General features: G+C 59.8%; 1 protein-coding gene across 5 annotated transcripts in view; it reads left to right on the top strand.

Moving 5' to 3' along the window:
• The first annotated feature begins 12,244 nt into the window (after positions 1-12,244).
• Positions 12,245-20,704, top strand: part of LOC143169933 (receptor-type tyrosine-protein phosphatase V-like) — a 37,194-nt gene continuing 28,734 nt past the window's right edge. For all 5 annotated transcript variants that reach the window (XR_012996969.1, XR_012996970.1, XM_076357756.1 and 2 more), the window contains exons 1-6: positions 12,245-12,713; positions 13,827-13,890; positions 16,332-16,598; positions 17,635-17,904; positions 18,487-18,753; positions 20,237-20,509. Coding sequence is in view for 3 of the 5 variants with exons in the window: in XM_076357756.1 (XP_076213871.1) it covers positions 12,648-12,713; positions 13,827-13,890; positions 16,332-16,598; positions 17,635-17,904; positions 18,487-18,753; positions 20,237-20,509 (1,207 nt within the window). In the remaining 2 variants the exon portion in view is untranslated. The remainder of the gene's footprint in view (positions 12,714-13,826; positions 13,891-16,331; positions 16,599-17,634; positions 17,905-18,486; positions 18,754-20,236; positions 20,510-20,704) is intronic.

Genomic DNA, 20,704 nt, shown 5'->3' with positions numbered 1-20,704 from the left:
AGAGCCCCATGACAGCCACGGCAGGTCCCATCTCTCCAGCCAGAGGAGAGACTCACCATAGATGTGCCGAGGCAGCCAGAGGGCAGCAATGCAGAGATGACGGGGATCCGCACAGTGCAGCTCCTCCAGCACGCAGCCAGCCGCCTGCTGAGGCAGGGCCATGCGTGCGTGCGAGTATGTGGGCCTGTCTGCTCTTGAAAGCTGTTTTGGATAGTGCTCTCTGGCCTCAGAAAATCAGGAAGCTGCCACGCTGGGCTGTGCATTGCTCCTGCTGAGCAATGCCTCCCGAGTCCCCTTGGTCTCGCTGCAGCCGTGCGGCCATAGAATCATAGAATCATAGAATCATTGAGGTTGGAAAAGACCTCTAAGATCATCGAGTCCAACTGTCAACCCAACACCACCATGCCCACTAAACCATGTCCCTAAGCGCCTCATCTACACGTCTTTTAAATACCTCCAGGGATGGGGACTCCACCACTTCCCTGGGCAGCCTGTTCCAATGTTTCACCACTCTTTCAGTAAAGAAATTTTTCCTTACATCCAATCTAAACCTCCCCTGCCGCAACTTGAGGCCGTTTCCTCTCGTCCTGTCGCTTGTTACTTCGGAGAAAAGACCAACACCCACCTCGCTACAACCTCCTTTCAGGTGGTTGTAGAGAGCGATGGGGTCTCCCCTCAGCCTCCTTTTCTCCAGGCTAAACAACCCCAGTTCCCTCAGCCGCTCCTCATCAGACTTGTTCTCCAGACCCCTCACCAGCCTCGTTGCCCTTCTCTGGACACACTCCAGCACCTCAACGTCCTTCTTGTAGTGAGGGGCCCAAAACTGAACACAGTATTCGAGGTGCGGCCTCACCAGTGCCGAGTACAGGGGCACGATCACTTCCCTACTCCTACTGGCCACACCATTTCTGATACAGGTCTGAGCCACAGGAGCTCGCAGCACACAGGGTCTGTTTTATCCCGGCTCCAGGTATCAGAAATATTCCTGTTGGCTCACTGTGGGGAAGCCATGGTGCTGGAAGCCACAAATGCCCCAGATCCGGAGGAAAAGCTAAGAAACTGCAAGCTTTTTAGTTTTTTTTTCTTCTGCTGTTGGGGTCAAGGGGTGTCCCCAGATGCTCTGGGGCAGGGGACACCTTTCCTGCCAGCAAGTGCAGGTAGCAGAGGATGGAACCATGGGGCTTTCATCACTGGAGGGTAAATCAAGGCAGCAGCTGGTGGCATCAGAGCCCCTGACACAGCACAGGTGTCGGGCTTTTTGCCCGTGAAAGCCTCACCTTGCCAGCACTGGATGAGCTGCAGCGGCAGACAGCAGGACCCTCCACCACCCGGGGCTGCCAAACACCCTTCCCCTGCTCCCGCCCGGCGTGGGCACGGGGTCAAGCCATGGGGCTGGATCAGGGCAGTGTTTGCAGTAACCCTGAATAAGGCACTGGGTCTGCCACCATGCGGGAGAGCAGCAGGTCACGGCCGTGGTGCCTGGTGGGCAGGTCACTGCGCAGCGCTACAGTTTCTGGTCCACCAGCCCATCCTTCTCCACCCACAACTTACCTCTGGTTTATGGGGGACATGGCACCCTATGAACAAGGGCTGCTGGACTGTGTGTGCATTTTGGGAAAGGCTGTGCCCCTCTATAATGCAGAGCCTGCATGTGGTGCTGGGGCCCAGGTCTGTGATACCAGGGTAGGGCAGGAGGGATCCGTTCTGCTGGCTAGTGGGGGAGAGGATGGGGAAGCACTGTCTGAACACCCACGGGGCTGTGGAGAGGGGTGCAAAGCCAGTGAGCTCTGCTCTCAGCTGGGGCAGGTCACCCCCACCCTGCCATGCCACCAGCCAGCCTGGCACCATGACACCACAGCAGAACATGTCCCACTTGGTGGGCATCACCCCTGCCAGGGGGCATCTCCACCTTCTCTCACAGCCCCCCAGGCAGCTGTGCCTGCCCCTCTTCTGTGGGTCTCCTGAACCTCTTCCCAGACATGAGAGTCACCAGCGAGGCCACCTCAGCTGGACTTTGGGGTCGCTCTACTTTGGGGAGCTGGAGTCCAGCCAGGGGGACCCTGCAGAGCTCAGATGCAGCAGCCTGCAGGCACGTGCTGAGCGGGGGCCCTGCTGCCTGCTCCTGCCAGGGAGGACATGCTGTGTGTTGGGCCGCATCCTGCAGCACTGGCTGGGTCTGGGCCCAAGGGTGCTGACAGGAGCCCCCTGTGTCTGCCTATTTCTCCATTCCTGCAGGGGCCTGGTTTATGTTTCTGTCACAGTCAGTATGTAAGGATCCAGGATGGACCCTGAGGAGGTCCAGATGGATCCTGTCTTCCACGAGGAGCCAGGACTGATTCAAGCAGTGACAGCCGCCCTGTGTGTCAGCGTCCTCTCTGCCTGCCTCTTCTCCATGGGTCAGACAGTCCCCAGGGGCTGACACTTACAGGCTGGCTTTCAGGGCAGACTCTCTGCCAACAGTCTTTTTAATAATGCTCAGCAAAGGAGGGGAGAGATGATGTTCGTCAACTGGGAAAATATCTGTGTTTCCCTGGAGACCTGGTGGGATGGTCCCACCGCCCCTGCTCCTGGTACCATCCAGGACAGAGGGGAGGTCAGTGACAGGCAGGGGAAGAAGCAGGAGAAGCTGGGCAGGGGGCTCTGGGCTGGGGCAGAGGAGCGGCAACGGGTGCTGGGTGGGCAGCACCACCAGGTAGGGTGACCTTACCTGTGTGCACAGCTGCAGACAGTCTCTGGGGGAGAAAGGATGGACCCAAGGCTGGAATGACACCGAAATTGTACAGGGCTCTGCTCAGGACCCCAACACACAGTTGGAGTGCAGGGCTTGGCCTGGGAGGAGTAGGGGTGATGGAGATGGAGACACTCGCTCCACACTCCTGGGAAATATAGCAGTGGTGTGCCACAGGGTATCCTGCCCTTGTCCCCTGCCTTCAGCAGCATCCTGCATGAACTGCAGCACCGAGCCATTCCTGCTCACAGCAGAGTCTGTCGGAGCAGCGCTGAGCCCAGGAGCTCCCGTGCTCCCTCCACAGGGCTGAGCGTGTGGAGCAGGTGGCCATGCATGTGATGAGTTTGTCAGGCTATGGAAAGCTGTCCATAAGAAATACCAGCGAGGCTGCGTAAACAAGCGCTGTCCAGCCTGTTTTGACCTAGGAAAGACCACACGTTCATGGATACTTTCAGCCCAGAGGGGAAGAGAATAACACTGTATCCTGCTGCAAGTCTCCGGTAAAGGTCACAGCCGATCCTAGACCCAATCTTTTGTGACCTCTTTCCCTGCCAGATGTCAAGCAGGAGGAACTTGCCTCCCCGGTGAGGGTCTGCTCTGCGACCAGGCTCTGCACGGACAAGTCCTCTGCCCCAGTGGTGCTGGAAGAGCTGCTTAGAAAACAGGAAACCACTTGACCAGGAAAAAGCAGTGAAACATTCCCTTATTCTGCAATGTTTGTTGTTTTAGGCTCTCCCAGCCAAGCAGCTCAAGCCGAACGGCAGCCCGGCTGATCCCCCCGAGCCTGGTGGGGCAGTCCCTCCCGGCCCCTGCAGCCAGCCCAGCCCAGCTGCACCACCCACAGGAGAAGCAGGACAGCGTGGCTTCACAGCCCAGATGCCAAACTCGCTGCTAATGACAGCCCAGGGAGGGATGAGGAGGCTCAGAAAAGCTTGATGCGTCCCCGTTACCAGCCTGCCGCCTGCTCTCCCTCCCTCCCCTCCAGCAGCAGAGCACCTCTGCTTCCCGGTGCATGGATGGTAAACTGAGGCAGGGTGGGTGTGTCCCAGCTCAGAGGTGAAAATAGCTTCTGCCAGTGCTTTGGGTAGGGACCAGCTCTCCAAGTCTGGCATCTGGGGAGGTCTCCAAGCCCCACAGACCCTCTGTGCCCCCAAACCCTCAAGCCAGGATGTTCAACTCCATGGACACATCATCGGGGACCCCCAGACAGGCAGGGCTGAGCTCCAGGTCACTCTGTAAGACCCAATGAATGGTGCCACCATCCCAAGTCAAGCAGCAGAGGCTGCGGCTGAAAGGACAAGAATCTGGAGCAAAACTCTCAAGAGGCAGCGGTGGAGGGGGCTGATCCTGCATCCCCCTGCGACTGCCTCACCCCTACTCCAGAATTGCAGCACCCGCCTGGTGAGGCCAAGCTTGTGCCAGCAAAGCCTTTAGGAATCGCCAGCCATGAGACTCGTACCCGTGGCCAAATCATGTCCCAGGAAGCAGCTTCCGCTGCAATGGGTGAATGCCACCTACGGCAGCACCCCAGGGAGCAGCCAGGCTGCATCTGTGCCAGCCCCAAACGTGCGTCAGCCTGGGGAGGGTGGTCTTGGGGGAGCCTGCAGCTGAGCTGGAGGGAGTAGAGCCAGGGTGGGGGTCTCCCAGCTGCTCCTGTGAAGCAGCAGAGCTGCCTTCTTTTGGGGGCTGGACACAGAAAGCAGCAGGCGCCACTGGCAGCCAAAGAGACGGGCTTGTGTTGTGTTTGGCTCCGGGTGCTGCGGGACATGCCAGGGGGAAGCCAAGGAGCTGCAGAAGCAGGCGCTGCCAAGGCTGCAGACGTGCTGCGGGGAGGGGAGCACCCCTTGGTGCCATGCCGTGGTGGACCGGGACTGCCACGGTGCAAGGAGAACCACAGGCAGACATTGGTCTCTCTACTGAAGGACCAGCTCTGCCCTTGCACATCCCCATCCTGCACCCGTCCCTGTGCCCTGAGACACTCCAAAGTGTCACAGCTATGGGGACATGTGTGAAAAGCCTCGGCCGGCACAGCCTGCCAGGGTCCAGTGCTTGCAGGGCAAGCCGGTCGGCAGCTCGGTACGGCAGCGGCGTTGGTGTTGCTGCAGGCAGCAGTCTGCTTGCAGGGGACGTGGGAGAGGGAAAACAGCCAGGCAGCAAGATGGGACAATGCCCTGCCTTCTCCCTGAGCTGCCAGGCAGGCCTCCCGCCCCGGGGACATGGAGGATGGGCAGGCCTTGTGTTTACTCCTCCAAAAAAGAGACCTTCCTCCTGAAAACAAAACCTTTTGTGTGCAAATGCAGCCATCTGGCAGGTTTGTTTTTATACAGGAAACTTTGAACCAGAGGGCCGGCCGTGGCTGGTTTCATTTTGAGGTGAGTTTTTCAGTTCATGGCAGTATTTGGAAACTGAGCCGCTTTCCAAATTTGGAGGCTGTGTTTTCACGCAGCTGCTGAGCATGGCAGCAGTGTCCAGGGCTTTCTCCTCTCCCTGCAGCGCAGGCAGGCTGGTTTGGACTGAGCCAGCATTGCCTTCCCTCTCCCTTTTCTCTGCAGAGAGCTTTGCCCAGCTGGGAGGAATGGGGGGGGGGATCCACCGGCAGGGATGGGTGCCTGTGGTGCAAAGGCTGAGACCCTGAGCAGCAGCTGAAACACTTGGGACCTTTGTGGGACTGGAAAGGGTCAGATGCAGAAGTCCCCCTCCATGCACTGCACAGCGGATGTGGGAACCCGCTGCTCCCACGTGGGGCTAAGCCGGGCTAATCCTGCCAGCCGCTTGCGAGGACACCAGAAATGTGAGCTCCAGGCCTTGTTTTCAGCTGGGACTGCAGGAGACAAGTCCTCACGCTTACTGACATGGCCATTGCACCTCCTCCTGCCGCATCCATCAAGATGGGAGAGGGGATGCCTTGGACCTGCTCCCATGGTCCCGGCTTTCCTCCAAACCCACTGGCAAGACCCCTCTCCTTACCCCCAGGGACCAGCTGGCCACCCACTCACAGGGTGAGGATAAGTGCCATCCTGGACAAGCTCTTGGGATGCTCTGTGCCTCCTGAGCCAACTCACCAGCTCCTCTCCACCTCCCCCTTGATGTGGGGCTGAGAAGGACCGGGATGTTCTCACTCCAGGATGGTGGCTGGTCTGATGGGGCTCAGGGCAGCAAAGCCTTTAGCAATCACAGTCCACAGACACCTTCAGGGCTGAAGCGTGAGTCTGGGCATCTGCACTGGTTCCATCATGGCCTCAGGGCCCTCCCTGCCTCCCTTTGCAACCGCAGCATGAAGGGATGCTCGCCGGCTCCAAGGGTCCCATCACAGGGTGCCCCCAGCACCAGGGCTGGCTCCGCAGCGCGTGGTGCAAACCCAGGCAAGGTGCAGGGAGACGTGAGCCATGCCCAGCCTGCAGCATGGCATGCATCTCCCGCCCTCCCCGGGGCGCAGACCCCTGCCCTCACCAGGCCACAGCAGACATCTCCATCCAGCTGATCCCTCCTCCCTGGCATCCTGCAGCTGAGACGCTAGGCGAGCCCAGGCGGGCCTTCCCCCAGGACCAGCCCAGACTTGAGCGTCAGGGCCGTGCACAAGCAGGAGTAAACGGCAAGCAAGTGTGAGTGGGACGAGCCAACACCGCGCACGCCAGGCTCGCAGGGACGGGCTGTGGACCACACCAGGGATGCCCACCGGAAGAGGTACTGCTCCCACTCCTTGCCCCCCTCTCTCTTTTCCCAGCCGTGCGGTTGAAGCCGGGATGCATGTGGTGGGGAAAGGAGTTCAGACCCTCCTGTGCTCTGGCCCAGCAGGAGCAAACCCCATTCCACAGCCCTGGGGCGGGCAGCTGGGGATGGGCAGCCTCTGTGCATGGCTGTGCCAGAAGCAGAGCCTGGCAATACGTGGCTGTGCCTGCGCAGGGGGGATCTCATGCCCGGGCTCCCCAGCATGGCGATGCACAGGTGGGCACCGGGAGCTACTTCGTGGCTACTTCTTGGCTCCGTGAGTGTGGTGTCCGGGCACCTTTGCTGTCAGCCTGTGCTGGCACTGCATCCCAGGGCGGGAGCAGAACCCTGTGGAGCTCTGCAGGCTGTTGGCAATGGAGTGGGGGGGTTTGGGGGGCCATCCATGTGCTGCCCTAGCACTGCTTGCAGTAGGTGTGGGACAGGCACTCTCCAGGCTGCTATCAGCCCTCCTCACCTGGTGCCTCTTGCCCCGGTCAGGGGAAAGGGAGTCCTGAGCCTGCTCAGCCCCAGGGGCGGCACCCACACCCCGGGGGGGCAGAGCAGGTCTGCCCGGCTCTGCCGGCTTTGGGCGTGCTCTGAGTCACCCGCAGCCCTGCTCTTCCCAGGTCTGCAGGCGCCTGGTTCGTACCTGCAGGCATCCTGGGCTCTGCTGCCAGGTCTCATCCGTCACTGGCAGTGAGTGGGGGGAGCACAGAGCATCACCCAAACAGGGGAGTCACTCCTGCACCTCCCAACCGTCCAGCAGCATGGCCAGTGCGGCTGTGCCTGCCCTGGGCACAGCTCTGCCCTGCAAGGAAGGGTGACGTCCCCCACCGCCTGCCTGCCCTCCCCTCTCTGCAAAATGGGAGGAGCTCCAAGGTTTGAAAGCGCAGGGCAGGAGGCAGACAGCGGCACTGGCAGGACTGGAAATGATGGAAATGATTAAACATTTGCAAAGGGTTGAAGGAAGAGCATCCCAGTGCTCTGGGGTTTAGGGTTGGAGAACGGTGGCGTGTGAACCTTGCAAAGAGAGAGGTCCCAGCAGCACCTGCATCCTCCGCAGGCTCTGCCCCAGGAACAGCCTGTTCTCCTTGTTCCTCCCTCACAGCCCCAGGCAGTGCTCAGCACTTCAGAGGTGGCAGAGGGGAGAAATTGTGGTCTGGGGCAGTTCACAGCGCTGGTGGGCACAGGGAGAGACAGGGACCGGAGGGACAGGGACCGGAGGGATGTTGCTGCTGGGCCGAGGCAGGATGGGAGCCCCAGAGCTGCTCCCAGCCCAGTCCCAGTAGCACCAGTACCCCATATCATGGGCCCCCTGGGCAACATGTTGTCGCAGGGTGCCAGGTTGGATGCAAGGGGTCCTGCCCAGGGAGGGTTGGCAGAGCTCCCATGGGGACAGCAGGGCTGCACATCCAGACAAGGGTACAGGCTCCTCCATGCAGTAACAGCATTGCTCATGGCATAGTGCCAGGCCCTCTCTGGGTGGCAGCATCCCTCAGGGAGTGGCAGCGTCCTTGACCCACATGCTGTCCCCTGGCAGCAGTGTGCAGGGACCTTGCTGGGCTCTGCCTGTGCCCAGCCTCACGAGTATTGCCTGCTGGCTGTCACCACACACAGACCCTGTGACACCGGGGATGGTCAGGTGCCGCAGGCACGCACTCTGCTGCCCACCCTGCTCATCCTCACCCCAGCTGGCGCTTCCCAGGGAGGTTCCCTACTTCCCCCAAGTGTGGAGGGCCATGCTCAGGTCTGGGACATGCCTGAGCAGGGACAAGCCCTGTGCCACCAGCTCCGTGCCCAGGGCACCTGGAGTAAAGGCCAGTGCATGGAGTACAAAGGCAAACTGGGGGTGGACTCTGCTCTGGTCTGAGGTTGGCACTGCCCAGGAGGACCGCCTGGAGCCTTTGCCAGACAGGGCCTTTGCCACTGCACTGTGGCTACTGTCCCTCAGCATAAGCAAGACCTGACACCACAATGATGGGCATGCTGTCAGAGGTTCCCTTTCCCGTCTCTGCTCCAGACTGGATGATCCCACTGGGACCCCGGGCAAAGACAATGTCCCAGCCTGAGGCTCTCGTCCTTGCAGGAAGCGGTGGCTTGGCTGCACAGACCCCGCGGTGCCGCCCCAGCTCTGACCGGCACAGCTTTCGAGCGCTCATGGTTGGCGGGGCCTCCCCCATCCCCCTGCTCCTTGTGGTAGCCTTTGCTGCTTCAAGGAAAATGTGATGACTCGGCAGCCCCTGAGTTTCCAGGCCGGGTTCCAGCTGCTGGGTGGAGAAACCTCCTGCAGTTGTTTTTGGGTCTGGCACAGCCAAAGGCGTCACTGTCGGGGGGACCGGAGGGGAGATCTGGCATCCCCAGCTGAAGGCGGGCTCTCTCTCTGTCCTTGCCTGTGGTGGCATGGTGTCACCAGGGTGGCCGCAGGGAGGGCAGTGCCGGCACCTAATGAGCAGCTTCTTCTGTTCAGTATGGGAGGCTGCTGAGCCCTGCGGCGCCAGGGACAGGGCCTGGGTTTGACTCCCACCAGCGCTTTGGGCTGTTTCCACCGCAGGCACAGCCCAAAGTCCCTGAGCTCAGGGAGCACAACTGCCGGGTCCCAAGGTTTAAATTAGTGGGGCTGGTATGGAGGTGTCCCCATGGCCAGTGGGGTACCAGTTCTGCCTGCCCCGTGATGAGCCACCAGCAGCATTTGGAGGCTGGGAAAGCCGCTGGGACACCTCTGGGACCGTGCCCAGAGGTCAGTCCCAGCCCAGCAGGCAGCAAGGCATGGTGCTGAGGCATCCCCGCAGCGTGTCCTCTTGCCAGGCGGGGGGTCACCTCTCCTGGATGGGGAGGTGTGGGGCAGAGGCACAGCATGGCAGTGGGCTCCAGGGGGATGGAGACACCATGCTCCAGGAGTCCCTGCTCTGCTCCCCAGCCCAGAGGCCAGGGCAGGCAGGACAGACACTTTGGTCCTTGGGCAAGCCAATGCCTGGAGAAACTACCTTGGTGGTGGAGTTGTACCCCACGCAGGGCCATGGCAGCAGAAGTTGATTTCCAACAAGCTCCTGAGATGCCACATCCCACCTACCTCCCTTGCAACTCCATTCCACTGAGCTGGGGTGGCTACAGGTGGAGATGACCAGCTTTGCAGGGAGGCTGGTGGCAGGAGCATCAGGGCTGCGGGCAGGCAGGTGAAGCGAGTGCACGTGGGCTCAGTTTGCTCCCCAGCTGGTCAGGGCAGACTCAGCCCAGCTGGAGTTTCCCAGGACTCCAGAGAGTGGGTTTGTCCTCTTGCTGGCCCAGAGCTGCTCTTTGGTGTGCTTTGAAGCTAGAGGAGCCCCACCTTGACTCTGTAGCCTGTCTGTGCCACTGCAGGGGACACTGCCTCCTGTCACCTGCCTTAGACACTGGGGGATGCAAAATCTCTTCCCAGGGTTTTCCTTGATAATCAAGGGTCCCTCCTGCCCCATCCCCCTGGATCACAATTCCCGGGCCACCAAGGCCCTCCATCCTAACCTCCAACCCCTGCTTCATCAGCCAGGGGCTCCTCCAATTCAGCTCTGCCATCACCTGCCACCCTCCGGGGACATCACACAGTCCCATCTGCCCCCAGCCTCCCCTGCCTGCTCTGCCTCTGTCCCAGCCATCCTGACTCTCTAGGCTGCTCATGGCAGCACAGCCCCATGCTCCCCAGCCAACGCAGGGTCACGTCTCCTTGCATCGCTGTGGCAGGGCGTTTGTTGCCTGACAGCCTGCACCACACCACGGACCCGCATCGGGACATCCACCAAAAGCCTCTTTGCAAACGCATTTGGGGACCAGCCAGCTGTAACCTCCCGGATCCCGCCCCGGGCCCCCGGGTAAACCTGGCAAGCCCTTGCTGCAGCAGGGAGCTCCAGCCTCCTCCCAGCTGGCTGCAGCCGCCCAGCTCTGGAAAGGGGCCTTTTAAAACAGTCCCCAGCCCACTGGAGACAGCAGCAGCCAGCCCCAAACCTCCCTCTGCCTCGGCTCATGGAGGGGGACTCCATCCCCATCCATCTGAGTGGCTGGAGGACGTCACCTCCAGTATCCATGAGCACCCACCCTGTGCTCAGCTTCTGGGGGGGATGGCCAGCCCCTGGTCATGCCGATGTCCAGCAGCAGGGATGGGTGTCCCCAGCTGTCTGCGGCACTGGTTGATGGGTCATCCCCATCACCCCAGGTGCTGGTAGACCTCAGTCCCAAATGTTTATCAGGGGATGCCTAAGAGCCAGCGCTTTTACCCTGGGCCTCCACTTCAGAAGATGCACTGCTTGCATTTTTGACATTCAGCCCTCCCCGAAGCTGCCAGTATTAAGGATTGAAAAGCTTGCCTGCACTGGAACCAAGGCATTGCCTTCTGCTCCCACCCCTATCTTCTTGTCCAGGGTGCAGAGGGAGGGCAGGTTTGGGGACAGAGTGACTCAAAGAGCCTCCATTTGTTGAGATATGCCTCTCTGCTCAGGGGACGTCTGAGTCATTAACAGAGGAGATGAAGGTGACAAATAAGCCCTCACTGCTGGGCTGAGCAGCAGGGCCAGCCTGCTCCAGGCAGGGGACTGGATCTCTGCAGGGACGTGACTGTGACCACGGACCAGGACTCCTGGCACCTGCCCATTTGGCCAGGATCTGGGGAATTAACTGTCCCCCATGCAAAGGGAAGGGGACTCACGTGCTCTGTCCCCTTTCCCAGCTGGCCCCATCAGCCCAGGGACTGTCAGGACATTTGGGGGATGGACCTGGGGTTGGAGATGGGTCCTAGACCAGGGGTCCTTGTGTCCCCCTCTCTTCTGAAATATGTGCAGGGGCTGGGGCTTTCCCGTGTCTTTGCCCAGGCACTGGGGGCTGATCTGTCTTTCACAGGCCCCACCTGACAAACCTCTGAGCTTTTGTGGGGAGGGAATCTGCTGTTCTGGGGCCAGCTGTGGGATGAGTCCCACCCTGACAGCTTGGCGGCTCACAGCAATAAGCAGAGCTTGAATAGTCCCCGCTGGTGGCCATGCTGGCTACTGGGACAGACTCCCACGGCCACACAGGCTGCGCTGGCTTCCAGGATAGATGCATCACTGAACCTCTTCCAGCACTGTCCCAGATCTCCAGCGCTGATGTGAAGCCAATGGCATCTCCGCTCTGAATCAGAGCTGGCATCCTGCCACGCATTGCACAGACACAGCGCAGCACCACACAACGCACGGCCCTGCACACGGCGGGGGCGGGGGGGGGGGGGGAGCACAGCGTGCTCCCCATGGCAGCACTGTGTACAATTCCTACAATCCACGAGCAGACAGGGCACAGCTCGGACCCAGCCAACCCCTCAAATGAGCAAAGCGCGGTCCAGGTATCTTCGCACCCGTGGGATGCAGCACGCAGGAACCTCTCACAATGTGTACACACACACACCCCCCTCCAATCTGCCTGCCCCCGTGCCATGAGCATCACACAGAGGCACACATCTTCCTCCTCACCCAGCATGACCAAACCTCCCATTCCCCATCAGCAGCCCGTGTAGAAATTCATGCATACAGAGCTAAAGGGTGCACGAATGTGCTGGGCAGAGACAGCCGCAAGGTGCACAGCACCCTGATCCACACTCCTGCCAATGCTCCCTCCAGCACCCGAGCCCAGCTGCCGGAGACTGCGGTCCGCCCACCCTCCCCTCGCTGGGGGCTGGTTTGCGCACTCCCTTCCAGCTCGGAGCCGCCATCTGTCCTGTCCTGTCTCCTCCCCTCTCCTCCCCTCTCAGCACCAACTCCCACAACTCTGCAGAACTCCTTCTGATGGCCAGACCGGGCTCCAGCCGAGCAGAGACCCAGCCACAGCGAGAGCCCCCCTCCAAGCCCCCCGGCAAGCAGCTCTCTGGCCGCAGCACACACTCGCTCGCACAGGGGCAGCTGCAGAGTCACCGCAGAGGGACACAGATCCGCGGGAACAATAGCAAATGCACACAGCGAGCGGCACACACACACACACTGGACTTCTCCCAGCCCGGAGGCGCACTCTGCTCCTGCCCAAGGACAGCTGGCAGGGCTGATGTGCCTGCTGGCATGCAACGCCTGTCCCCACTGATGTCATCCCGTCACCCGCGCTCAGAAAGCATGTGGGGACGCAGCCCCCCGCTGCCATGGGAGAAGGGGCTGGCTGGGGACAGCCACTGCTAAGAAGCTACCCCCCCAACTTGTCATCCCTCTGATCTGCAGCCACCCCGGTCCCGATGAGACCACCGCTGCTGCCGCTGCTTGTCCTGTGGGTGCCGCAGCTCCTGGGAACCCTGGCAGAGGTAAGCCCGTGTCTCTTCAACCCCCGTTTGTCCATGCAGGCTCTTGGCTCCAAGCTCTCTGGCGGCAAGGGGCTTTGCATAGTCCTACCCCGCTGAGGAATGACGGCATACTTCTGGGCTGCCTCTCCAGCCATGCAGCTGCACCAAATTAGCGACGTTTGCAATTATGAGCTGGCTCTTTCCTCCGCTTCCCCCCACTCCCCGCCATGCCCTCTCGCCCCAGTGCCTGGGATCCGAGCGTGTTACTGCTGCCATGGCTGCACGGCTCCTCGCCCCAGGAATTGGCTGGCTGCTATTCCCAGGGGTCCAGAGCCTCTTCGCTCCCCTCCGTGCACACACTCCCAAAAGCACCGCAGTCGGTGGGGGAGCCAGAAGTGAGTCAGCCAGCAGAGCCAAGGGGAAAATAACTAAAGAAAGATGATTGCTCCTCTGTGGCTTGTTGTGGGACAGGGAGTGGGCAGAGATATTTCCTTTAATGTGGAGGGAACTAGCCTCAACCTAAGCAGGGCACACCCTGCTCGCGAGCAGACTGTGGGGAGACGGGTGTCCTGCAAGCGTGCTCAGCACCCGCTGCAGTGTGGAGGGCGCTGGATGCTCTGGAGCTCTCAGGCCCTTGCTTTGCAGCCTGTGGGGGATGGCAGCTGGACTGAGGTCTGGGGTCCCTCCATCCTCCCCCACCATGATCGTGGGAAGGGGGTGGTGCCTGTAGAGGGAATGAGATTGCCGGGGCCTGTCCAGAGCTCCTTCCCCATCCAAATCTTCCCCTTGTGCCCTGGCTGTTTTGGTGGGATGTCTTCCCCTGTGGGCATGGCCCCATGTTGGCCTGCAGACCCAGCACCCATGCAAAAGGCCAGGGCAGCCCTAAGCTACATCTGCTGAGTCTGTCTCCCTGCCTTGGATAGGGGAGGGCAATGTGAGCAGTGATCTGGACTCTCCTGCAAAGAGGGGTCACAGTTCCCAGAGGGTTGCAGCCCCCAGACGCCATGGCTAGGTGGGACCTGTGCCTGGCCAGCCTGACCCCTGGCCTGGCACAGGGTACCTGTCCCAGGTGTTGGTCTCAGCTTAGACCACCTCATCTTGCCCCTCTCTCACTTGGCACCTTCAATCCCCCAGGGCAAGGGGTGCAACCGAACAGCACGGGCAGGGTTGGAGGGACAGAATGCACCCAGTGATAGAGGTAAGTCAAAGCAAAGTGGTCCCCAGGCTGCGGAGGGTGGTCTTGGTGCGCAGGAGCTGTGAGATGAGCAAGATGTGCTGGGCCAGGACTCTTGGAGTTAAAAGTAGCTTTGTAAATACTCTGCTTTAGACTTACTGCAGGCTGCAGATCACGGCCAGGGAAGGGGAGGGAGTCAGCCCCATCCTCTTCCAGAAACCAGCCTTATGGGGGGCAGTGTGAGAGATGGACAAAGCTCCAAGCTCCCTCCTTCCCACAGAGTATCAAGCGGGCTCAGCAGCAGCACAGCCATAGCTGCCCTGCATGGAGCCCCTGCAGTTGGCTGGGCAGGATCATACTCCATGGGGCAGCCCCATGGCTCTGCCGAGCTGGCTGGGGAGCAGCACAGCCGTGCTCGCCCTGCGGCCAGCAAGCACCGCCGTGTGCTTGGAGCCAGCACAGTGCCTGCACGGTGCTGGCCCGTGCCAGTGAAAATGTTCCCAGATGATCTGCAGGCACCAGTCAGGGCATGGGGTGTACCTGGATGTGGCTGTCTGTGATGTGGTTAGTGGAGCTTATCTATGGGGATGTGAGCAGTGTTGTGATCATGGGCCTCAGGGCTGGAGGATGCCTCTGGCCTGGTTTAGATGTTAGTACATTTGTACTGCAGAGGTGAAGAAGGTGATTGCCAAGTGATAGATGGAGGCAGGCGATGGAGTCTGTTGGATACCCGAGAGAAGCAGACAAACATGGGTGGAGAACTCGTACCTTCATGAGATAAGAAAGAGTCCGCAGTGAAAAACCATCCCTGCTTGAACTCCACGCAGGGCACAATCCTGCTGGCTGTCTTCAGGAGATTAACCATGCCCTGTGCTCCACAAGCTGCTGCGACTGGGTCTCTGCTGACAGCAAGGGGAGCCCAGGGCAGCTGGCCCATGTGTAGACACCTGACCCATGGACACCCAACTACATTCCGATAACCCTTCCTGAGCAGTCTGTTCCTAAATCTGCACTTGAACTGCTCAGGGATGGCACTGAGAAGGCCCTTCCCAGGGCAACTACATGCTCCTCTTTTGTGTCCATCTAACTTCCCCGATTCACTTTGCACCCATCTGCTGAGTGAAGCTCTCAGCATGGCAGCAGGCTCCAAACAATGGCATTGCATGAAACAGAAGTTGCATGTAGTTCTGAAACTGTCCAGCTTTGTGGGAAGGCCACAGACAACACCTGAGCAGCCCCCTGCCCCTGGGGCTCACCCCACGCTGCTCCTCTTTTGCTGTGTAAAGGCAGCCCCTGGGCAGACCTCTGGGGCAATAGCTGTGCTGGTTTAAAGCTTTCTTGCCATGCCAGATCACATGTAAGCCTGTTACAACATGTTGCACATCATAAATTTTAAGTGCTAATTATTACACAAATGTCTTATTAGCACTGGAGCTGTGCTGGTGTTTCCCAAAGGCTGAAAGCAATAGAGAGCTCATGGTTCGCAGCGAGGCTGGGGATGGAGAGTGCGTGACGATCTGCTAGTGGAGGCATGGGCAGGCAGAGATGGAGCCTGCAAGGGTCACATTGCCAGCTTGGTCCCAACAGACAGGCTCTGTCTGGCTCCTGTTTGTGTAGGTGGTTCCTGAGCAGCTCTAAGGGCAGGGATTCAATAGCAGTTTTGGCCACTGGCCCACCAATTAGGCAAAGCCCCATATGCCACTTCCTTGTCGCCAGATGCTCTCCGCCTGGATGCCACAGCACCGGCCCTGCAGCTGTAGCTTGCTGACCTTGCTGCTGCAGCAAGGCCAAGGCAGGGACACACCTCAACAGGGGGTTGTGCAAATCTGGCCCCACATTTCCTCCAGGTACGCAGTGTCCTGCTCTTCCCATGTCATCTCTGCACTGGGCAGGACAGTGGGGAGTCAGTGCCAGTCCAAAGCGGTCGTTACCCTCTCCTCTGTCGGAGCCCACACAGAGACAGAGACTACTGCAGCGAGCATAACAGCCCCACTGCCATATCCAACCTGCTCCCTCACTGGCCATTGTCTTGCTTCTACAAGGCGGACCCAGAGCCCTTCAACATCTTTTTTGGGCCTCAAACCAACCAAGGTGGTGAGCAATGGATTATACCCAGCCAGGACAACTTTTCTGCCATAAACTAGGGCTGTCTGGACAAAGCATGTGATGGCCTTGAAGCCTTCTGGTCTTTCTCCAGCAGAAGAGATGCTCCATGCTTCGGAGCATCTCTTCCACGTGGTGCCTTTGTCCCCAGTCCATGGGAGTTTCTGAACCTTCTTGTGTTTTCCAAAGGCTGTTCTGAGCCTTTGGGGTCGGGGGGCCTGATCGCGGCGGGGCAGTGCCCATGGTGATGGCCCGGGCCAAGGTGTGCAGTGAGGGTGGGTGGGCTGGGGGCCTGGCTCTGCAGGGTGGCCACCCATCAGCACCACAGCTCCTTGTTGAGGGTTTTGGCTTTGCCTCTGCAGGGACCCTCCTGAACCTCAGCGTGAGTGACCATGGCCGGTCGGACTCCCTCCTTCTGTCCTGGGATGAACCGGAGGGGGGTGCTGAGGGATATTCGCTCACCCTCTCCTCCCTGGGGTTGGGCACGCTGCTGCAGAATGGATCTGCTGGACCCAACATCACCAGCTTCTGGTTCCACGGGCTGACCCCTGGCATGCGCTATGAGATTGAGGTGACAGCCACGCTTGCCTGCATGGAGACGACCAGCCAGGCAGTCACAGCACAGACAAGTAAGGGATTCCCCAGGGACTGCAGAGTCAAAGGGTCCGAGTGCTCCTAGCAATGATCATCACACTGCTTTGGAGGGTGTGAAGTACAGGTCTGTGCAGAGTCCTGTGCGTCCATGGGGAGGTCAGGTCTTTCCTCACTTCCACAAGGATTAGGGTCCTTCCCTGGTCCCCAGAGCCCCAGGCGTCATTCCCTCATCCATGTGGAAGGAGGGTCCTGCCCCTGCACCTCACACGGGCAGGGTTCAGGCTATATCTTCCCCTGGAATAATATAGCTAATGATGGACCAACCTATGATGTGGACTGCAGAGAGCTGAGGGGTGGAAAAAGTCATGTCTGGAGGTCTAGAAAGAGCTACAAGGAAGTACCATCTGCTCCATGATTTTGGCACATCTCTGTCAATCACTGGCTCACCCACCAAGCCTTGCTCTATGCCCTCCCTGACTGATGCCAAGGACTGGGGGAAGGGGGCAGGGCTGGGGAGCCCACAGCTCAGGTGAGGATGGCAGCCCTTGCCTGCATCTCTCCAGAAGATCCTTGGGTAAATCAGTGCAGGTGAAGGTGGAAAACCTAGAAAAAGAGTAGAGCTGGAGGGAGGGCCAGCAGAAGGGATGGTGTCAGACAGCAGTGGTGGCTGCAGGGAGCAGGGGCTGGTGCTCACGGGAAGGCAGGTGGCAGGACCCACAGGGCCAGCAGGAACAGAGGACCTGGCAGCAGGTGAGCTCACAGGTAAGCACTGATGGCTTCACCTTTCTCAGTGCGCACCTGGTGTGTTGTCCCTGACCGAGCCTCCCTGCCCAGTTCAGAGTGACTATGCAGAGACTGATCCAAAGGGGATGGTGCAGCCCACACAACCTGTGAGAGACTGGGGGGCTGGCAGGGAGGTGATGGGGCTGTGCTTGGGGGATTGGGTCCTGTGGAACTGGCTGGTAGGACCTCACCCAGTGAAGGCACTGTCCCACTGGCCCTTGAGCAACCTGGCAGGTCAGGTATTGCAAGGCTGCCAGCCAGCCCCGGTATGTGCCATGTCTGATGCAGGTCCTTCACCGGTCCGCAACCTGAGCCTGAGCAGCGGCGGGAGGTCTGCCGTGCTGCATGCCTCCTGGGTGCATGCCCGTGGGCAGCGAGATGGCTACCACCTTGCCCTCTACCACAGTGACTCTCAGACGCTTGTGAGAAATGCATCTGTCCTGCCAAATGCCTCCACGTTCCTGTTCGATGGGTTGCTGGCTGGCAGCGAGTACGCCTTGAAGGTCAGCACGCTGGCTGGATCCAGCCGGGCAAGCACCAGTATCCACCAATGGACAGGTAGGGAGTGATGGGTGTGCCTGCCCAAGAGGGAAGGGGTAGGAGAAAGGGTTTGGCAGGAGGGGTACAGCACATGTGCGGGCTGGGCTGGCGGAGAGGGGGAGAAGGTCTCCAGGCTCGGGATGGGGAGTTTGCGTAGGATGGAGAACAGCTGGGAGTTTTTCACATCCCCGCTGTGACCCCAGTGTGCTTGGCCAAGGGGACAACCTCACACCTCAGTCCTGCCTTGCAGGACCCGCAGCTTGGGTTTGTGTGCTCCATGTCCCCATGGGAGAAGGGCAATCTGGGGATCCTGGCAAAAGACCTTGGCTGGTGGGAGCTGCAGAAATGTTGCATTACCCGGGCTGCCACCCCTCTGCCCTGCAGCCTGAAAAAGCGTGACAGTATGGAGGGACCTCAAGAGCCCCTCAGGTCACCTGGGAGACATGGGAGAGACATTCCTCAGCAGACCTCTGCCAGACCTTCAGCCCCCATGCCAGCATAGAGAGCAGCTGTGGGTGTAGGAGACCATGGGGAGGGAGAAGGGTCCACAGAGCCCCAGCCCCAGTGCTGAACCTCCCTGCCTCCTGCTTTTCCCCTCAGCTCCCTCCATCCCCACCCAGCTGAGGCTTAGCCCGGGCTCCAGCACCAGCCTTGTCGCCTCCTGGGTGGGTGCCGGGGGGGCCGCCTGGCTGCACCTCGAGCTCCACAACCTTCTCACCCAGACCGTGACCACAACCCTGTCAGCCAGGAGGGGTCTCACCAGCTACACCTTCCAGCATCTCCACCCCGGCACCCAGTACTGGCTGGGGCTGAGCGCCACAGCAGGGCCCTACACTGTGGGGGGGCCCAATGCCACCGCTTGGACATGTGAGTATGATGGCCAGGGATGGGGGAGGACCTTGGTGGCCCTGGCTTTCTCCCTGCCTCTGGTCCAGCCTCTGAGTCCAAAGGTCTTCTGCCAGAGCCCTGGGTACAGAGGGCAATTCTTCTGCTTGGACCTGGCCAAAAGCCGCTCCAGGACCCATCTCTGGGGCATTGCAATAGTGGGGCCAGTGGGTCCCCTCCAGTGAATTCCCAGTGCTGGCCTGCTTCTCCCTGGGATGCACTGGAACCAGCCTGTGGCCTCTCCCTGAGGAGGAGGATGGAAGGGCAGCAGATCTCACTGGTGTGCAGTACAGCTGGGGCCAGGTTCTCACGTGCCTCAGGGCTGTCCAAGGGCAGCAGAGAAAACAAGAGGCAAGAGGATAGCAGTTTAGCTTGTTTGAACTGGAGGTTCCTGGAGGGAAATGGATCTTTGGTCCTCTGATTGCTGTCAAGGGTATATTTTGGTAGCACCTGATAACCTCCTCCTGGTGGATGTCCCTAATGTGCCGGGTGTTGTGCAAACTCAGCCAAGGAAGCCAGCCTCTGGCAGGTCAAGAAATTGAGGGTAGCCCTCCCAGAACCCAGCTAGTTGCACCATTCAACCCAACTTCCTGCACCTTCTGGCCTCAGGCTGACAAGGGCCCCGAGAGCAGGTGACTTCCACCACTACAGTCCTGGTTTGCTGCCAACACTGTGTCCGTAGCACTATGAAAAGTTCTGGCCCTGGACTTGCTCTCCCAGATGTTCCCAGGAAAACCAGGGGGAAAATAGAGAGGGCAAACCTATCCTCCTGGACACAGCAAGACTCATGCTGAACACCAAGAAAGTGTTGGCTTTCTCTAGTGAGGAGCAACAGATTATGGAGGTGCCAAGCTGCAAACTCAGGGCTGTTGTGGCCAGTGACTCGTCCTGGCCCTGGGCAGAGACACTGGTCAGGTGTATGCTGGAAGGACCTGGGTGCCACCAGGTGACAAGTCTCCAGCTCTTTCCTGCTCTGCCTGCCAGTCCAGGAAGCTGGAGCCTGCTCACTGCTGACTCTGCAGCTGGGATTTTGGAAGACCTCCACACCCCCAGCTGGTTTCTTTCTGCTATGGAATGAGTCTGACTTGATCCCTGCCATTGCCAGTCTGTGGCTCTGACCTCCCCGACTGAACAAACGTCCCCGGTGCCAGATGCACGAGCCAGGGGCATCCGGCCAGGAGTTTGGTCCAGGCCAGTTCCTGGGAATATCAGCAATCTCATGACAGGACACGAATGGAGAGGAGGGGGACTGTTAGGAATTTCCCAGCAGGGCTGCCAGCTTCGTCTGGGCTCTGCTAGACCAGGAATGGTTGTGCTGGGGAACAGAGACAGCACGCTCCAAAAGGATGTCTAAGGCTGGATGTAACCCTGCAGATAAAGAAGCAGGGAACGAGGCTCAGGGGTGTATGGGGTCCAGAGCATCCCATAATCCTGATGCACACAATCCCATTCCCTTCCCTTCCAGACCCCCTGAGCCCTGGCAATGTGACCCTGAGCAGCTCAGAGGAGCAGAGCTCCTTGCAGGCTCGCTGGAGCACCCCAGCAGGAGAGAGGGACTTCTACCTGGTGACGCTGCAGGAGGGAGAGGATGGTGCTCTGACGAGGAACATCTCCGTCGGCGGAGACAATGATCATGTCACCTTCCACGGGCTGAGCCCCGGGAAGCGATACTCTGTCCAGGTGACGGCGGTGGCTGGGCCTTACCGGGCATCAGCCCGCAGCACAGCAGCCTGGACACGTAAGCAGAAAGCCCGAGTGTGTCCTTTCAAGGCCATTTCTGCCGCCTGAGGGAGGAGCTGATGCCCGGAGGGAGGCTGGTGGGATGGGGAGGGGGATTGTGGCAGGGGCAGAGATGGGGCAGAATCTGCTGCCCCACAGTTCCTCGTGAGGGTGGACTCAGAGGTCGTTGGCAGACTCGTGCCAGGTAGTGTCA

Source organism: Aptenodytes patagonicus, chromosome 22 (assembly GCF_965638725.1).
Source record: "Aptenodytes patagonicus chromosome 22, bAptPat1.pri.cur, whole genome shotgun sequence".
NCBI lineage: Eukaryota > Metazoa > Chordata > Aves > Sphenisciformes > Spheniscidae > Aptenodytes > Aptenodytes patagonicus.
This window is presented reverse-complemented; position numbering and strand designations above follow the sequence as displayed.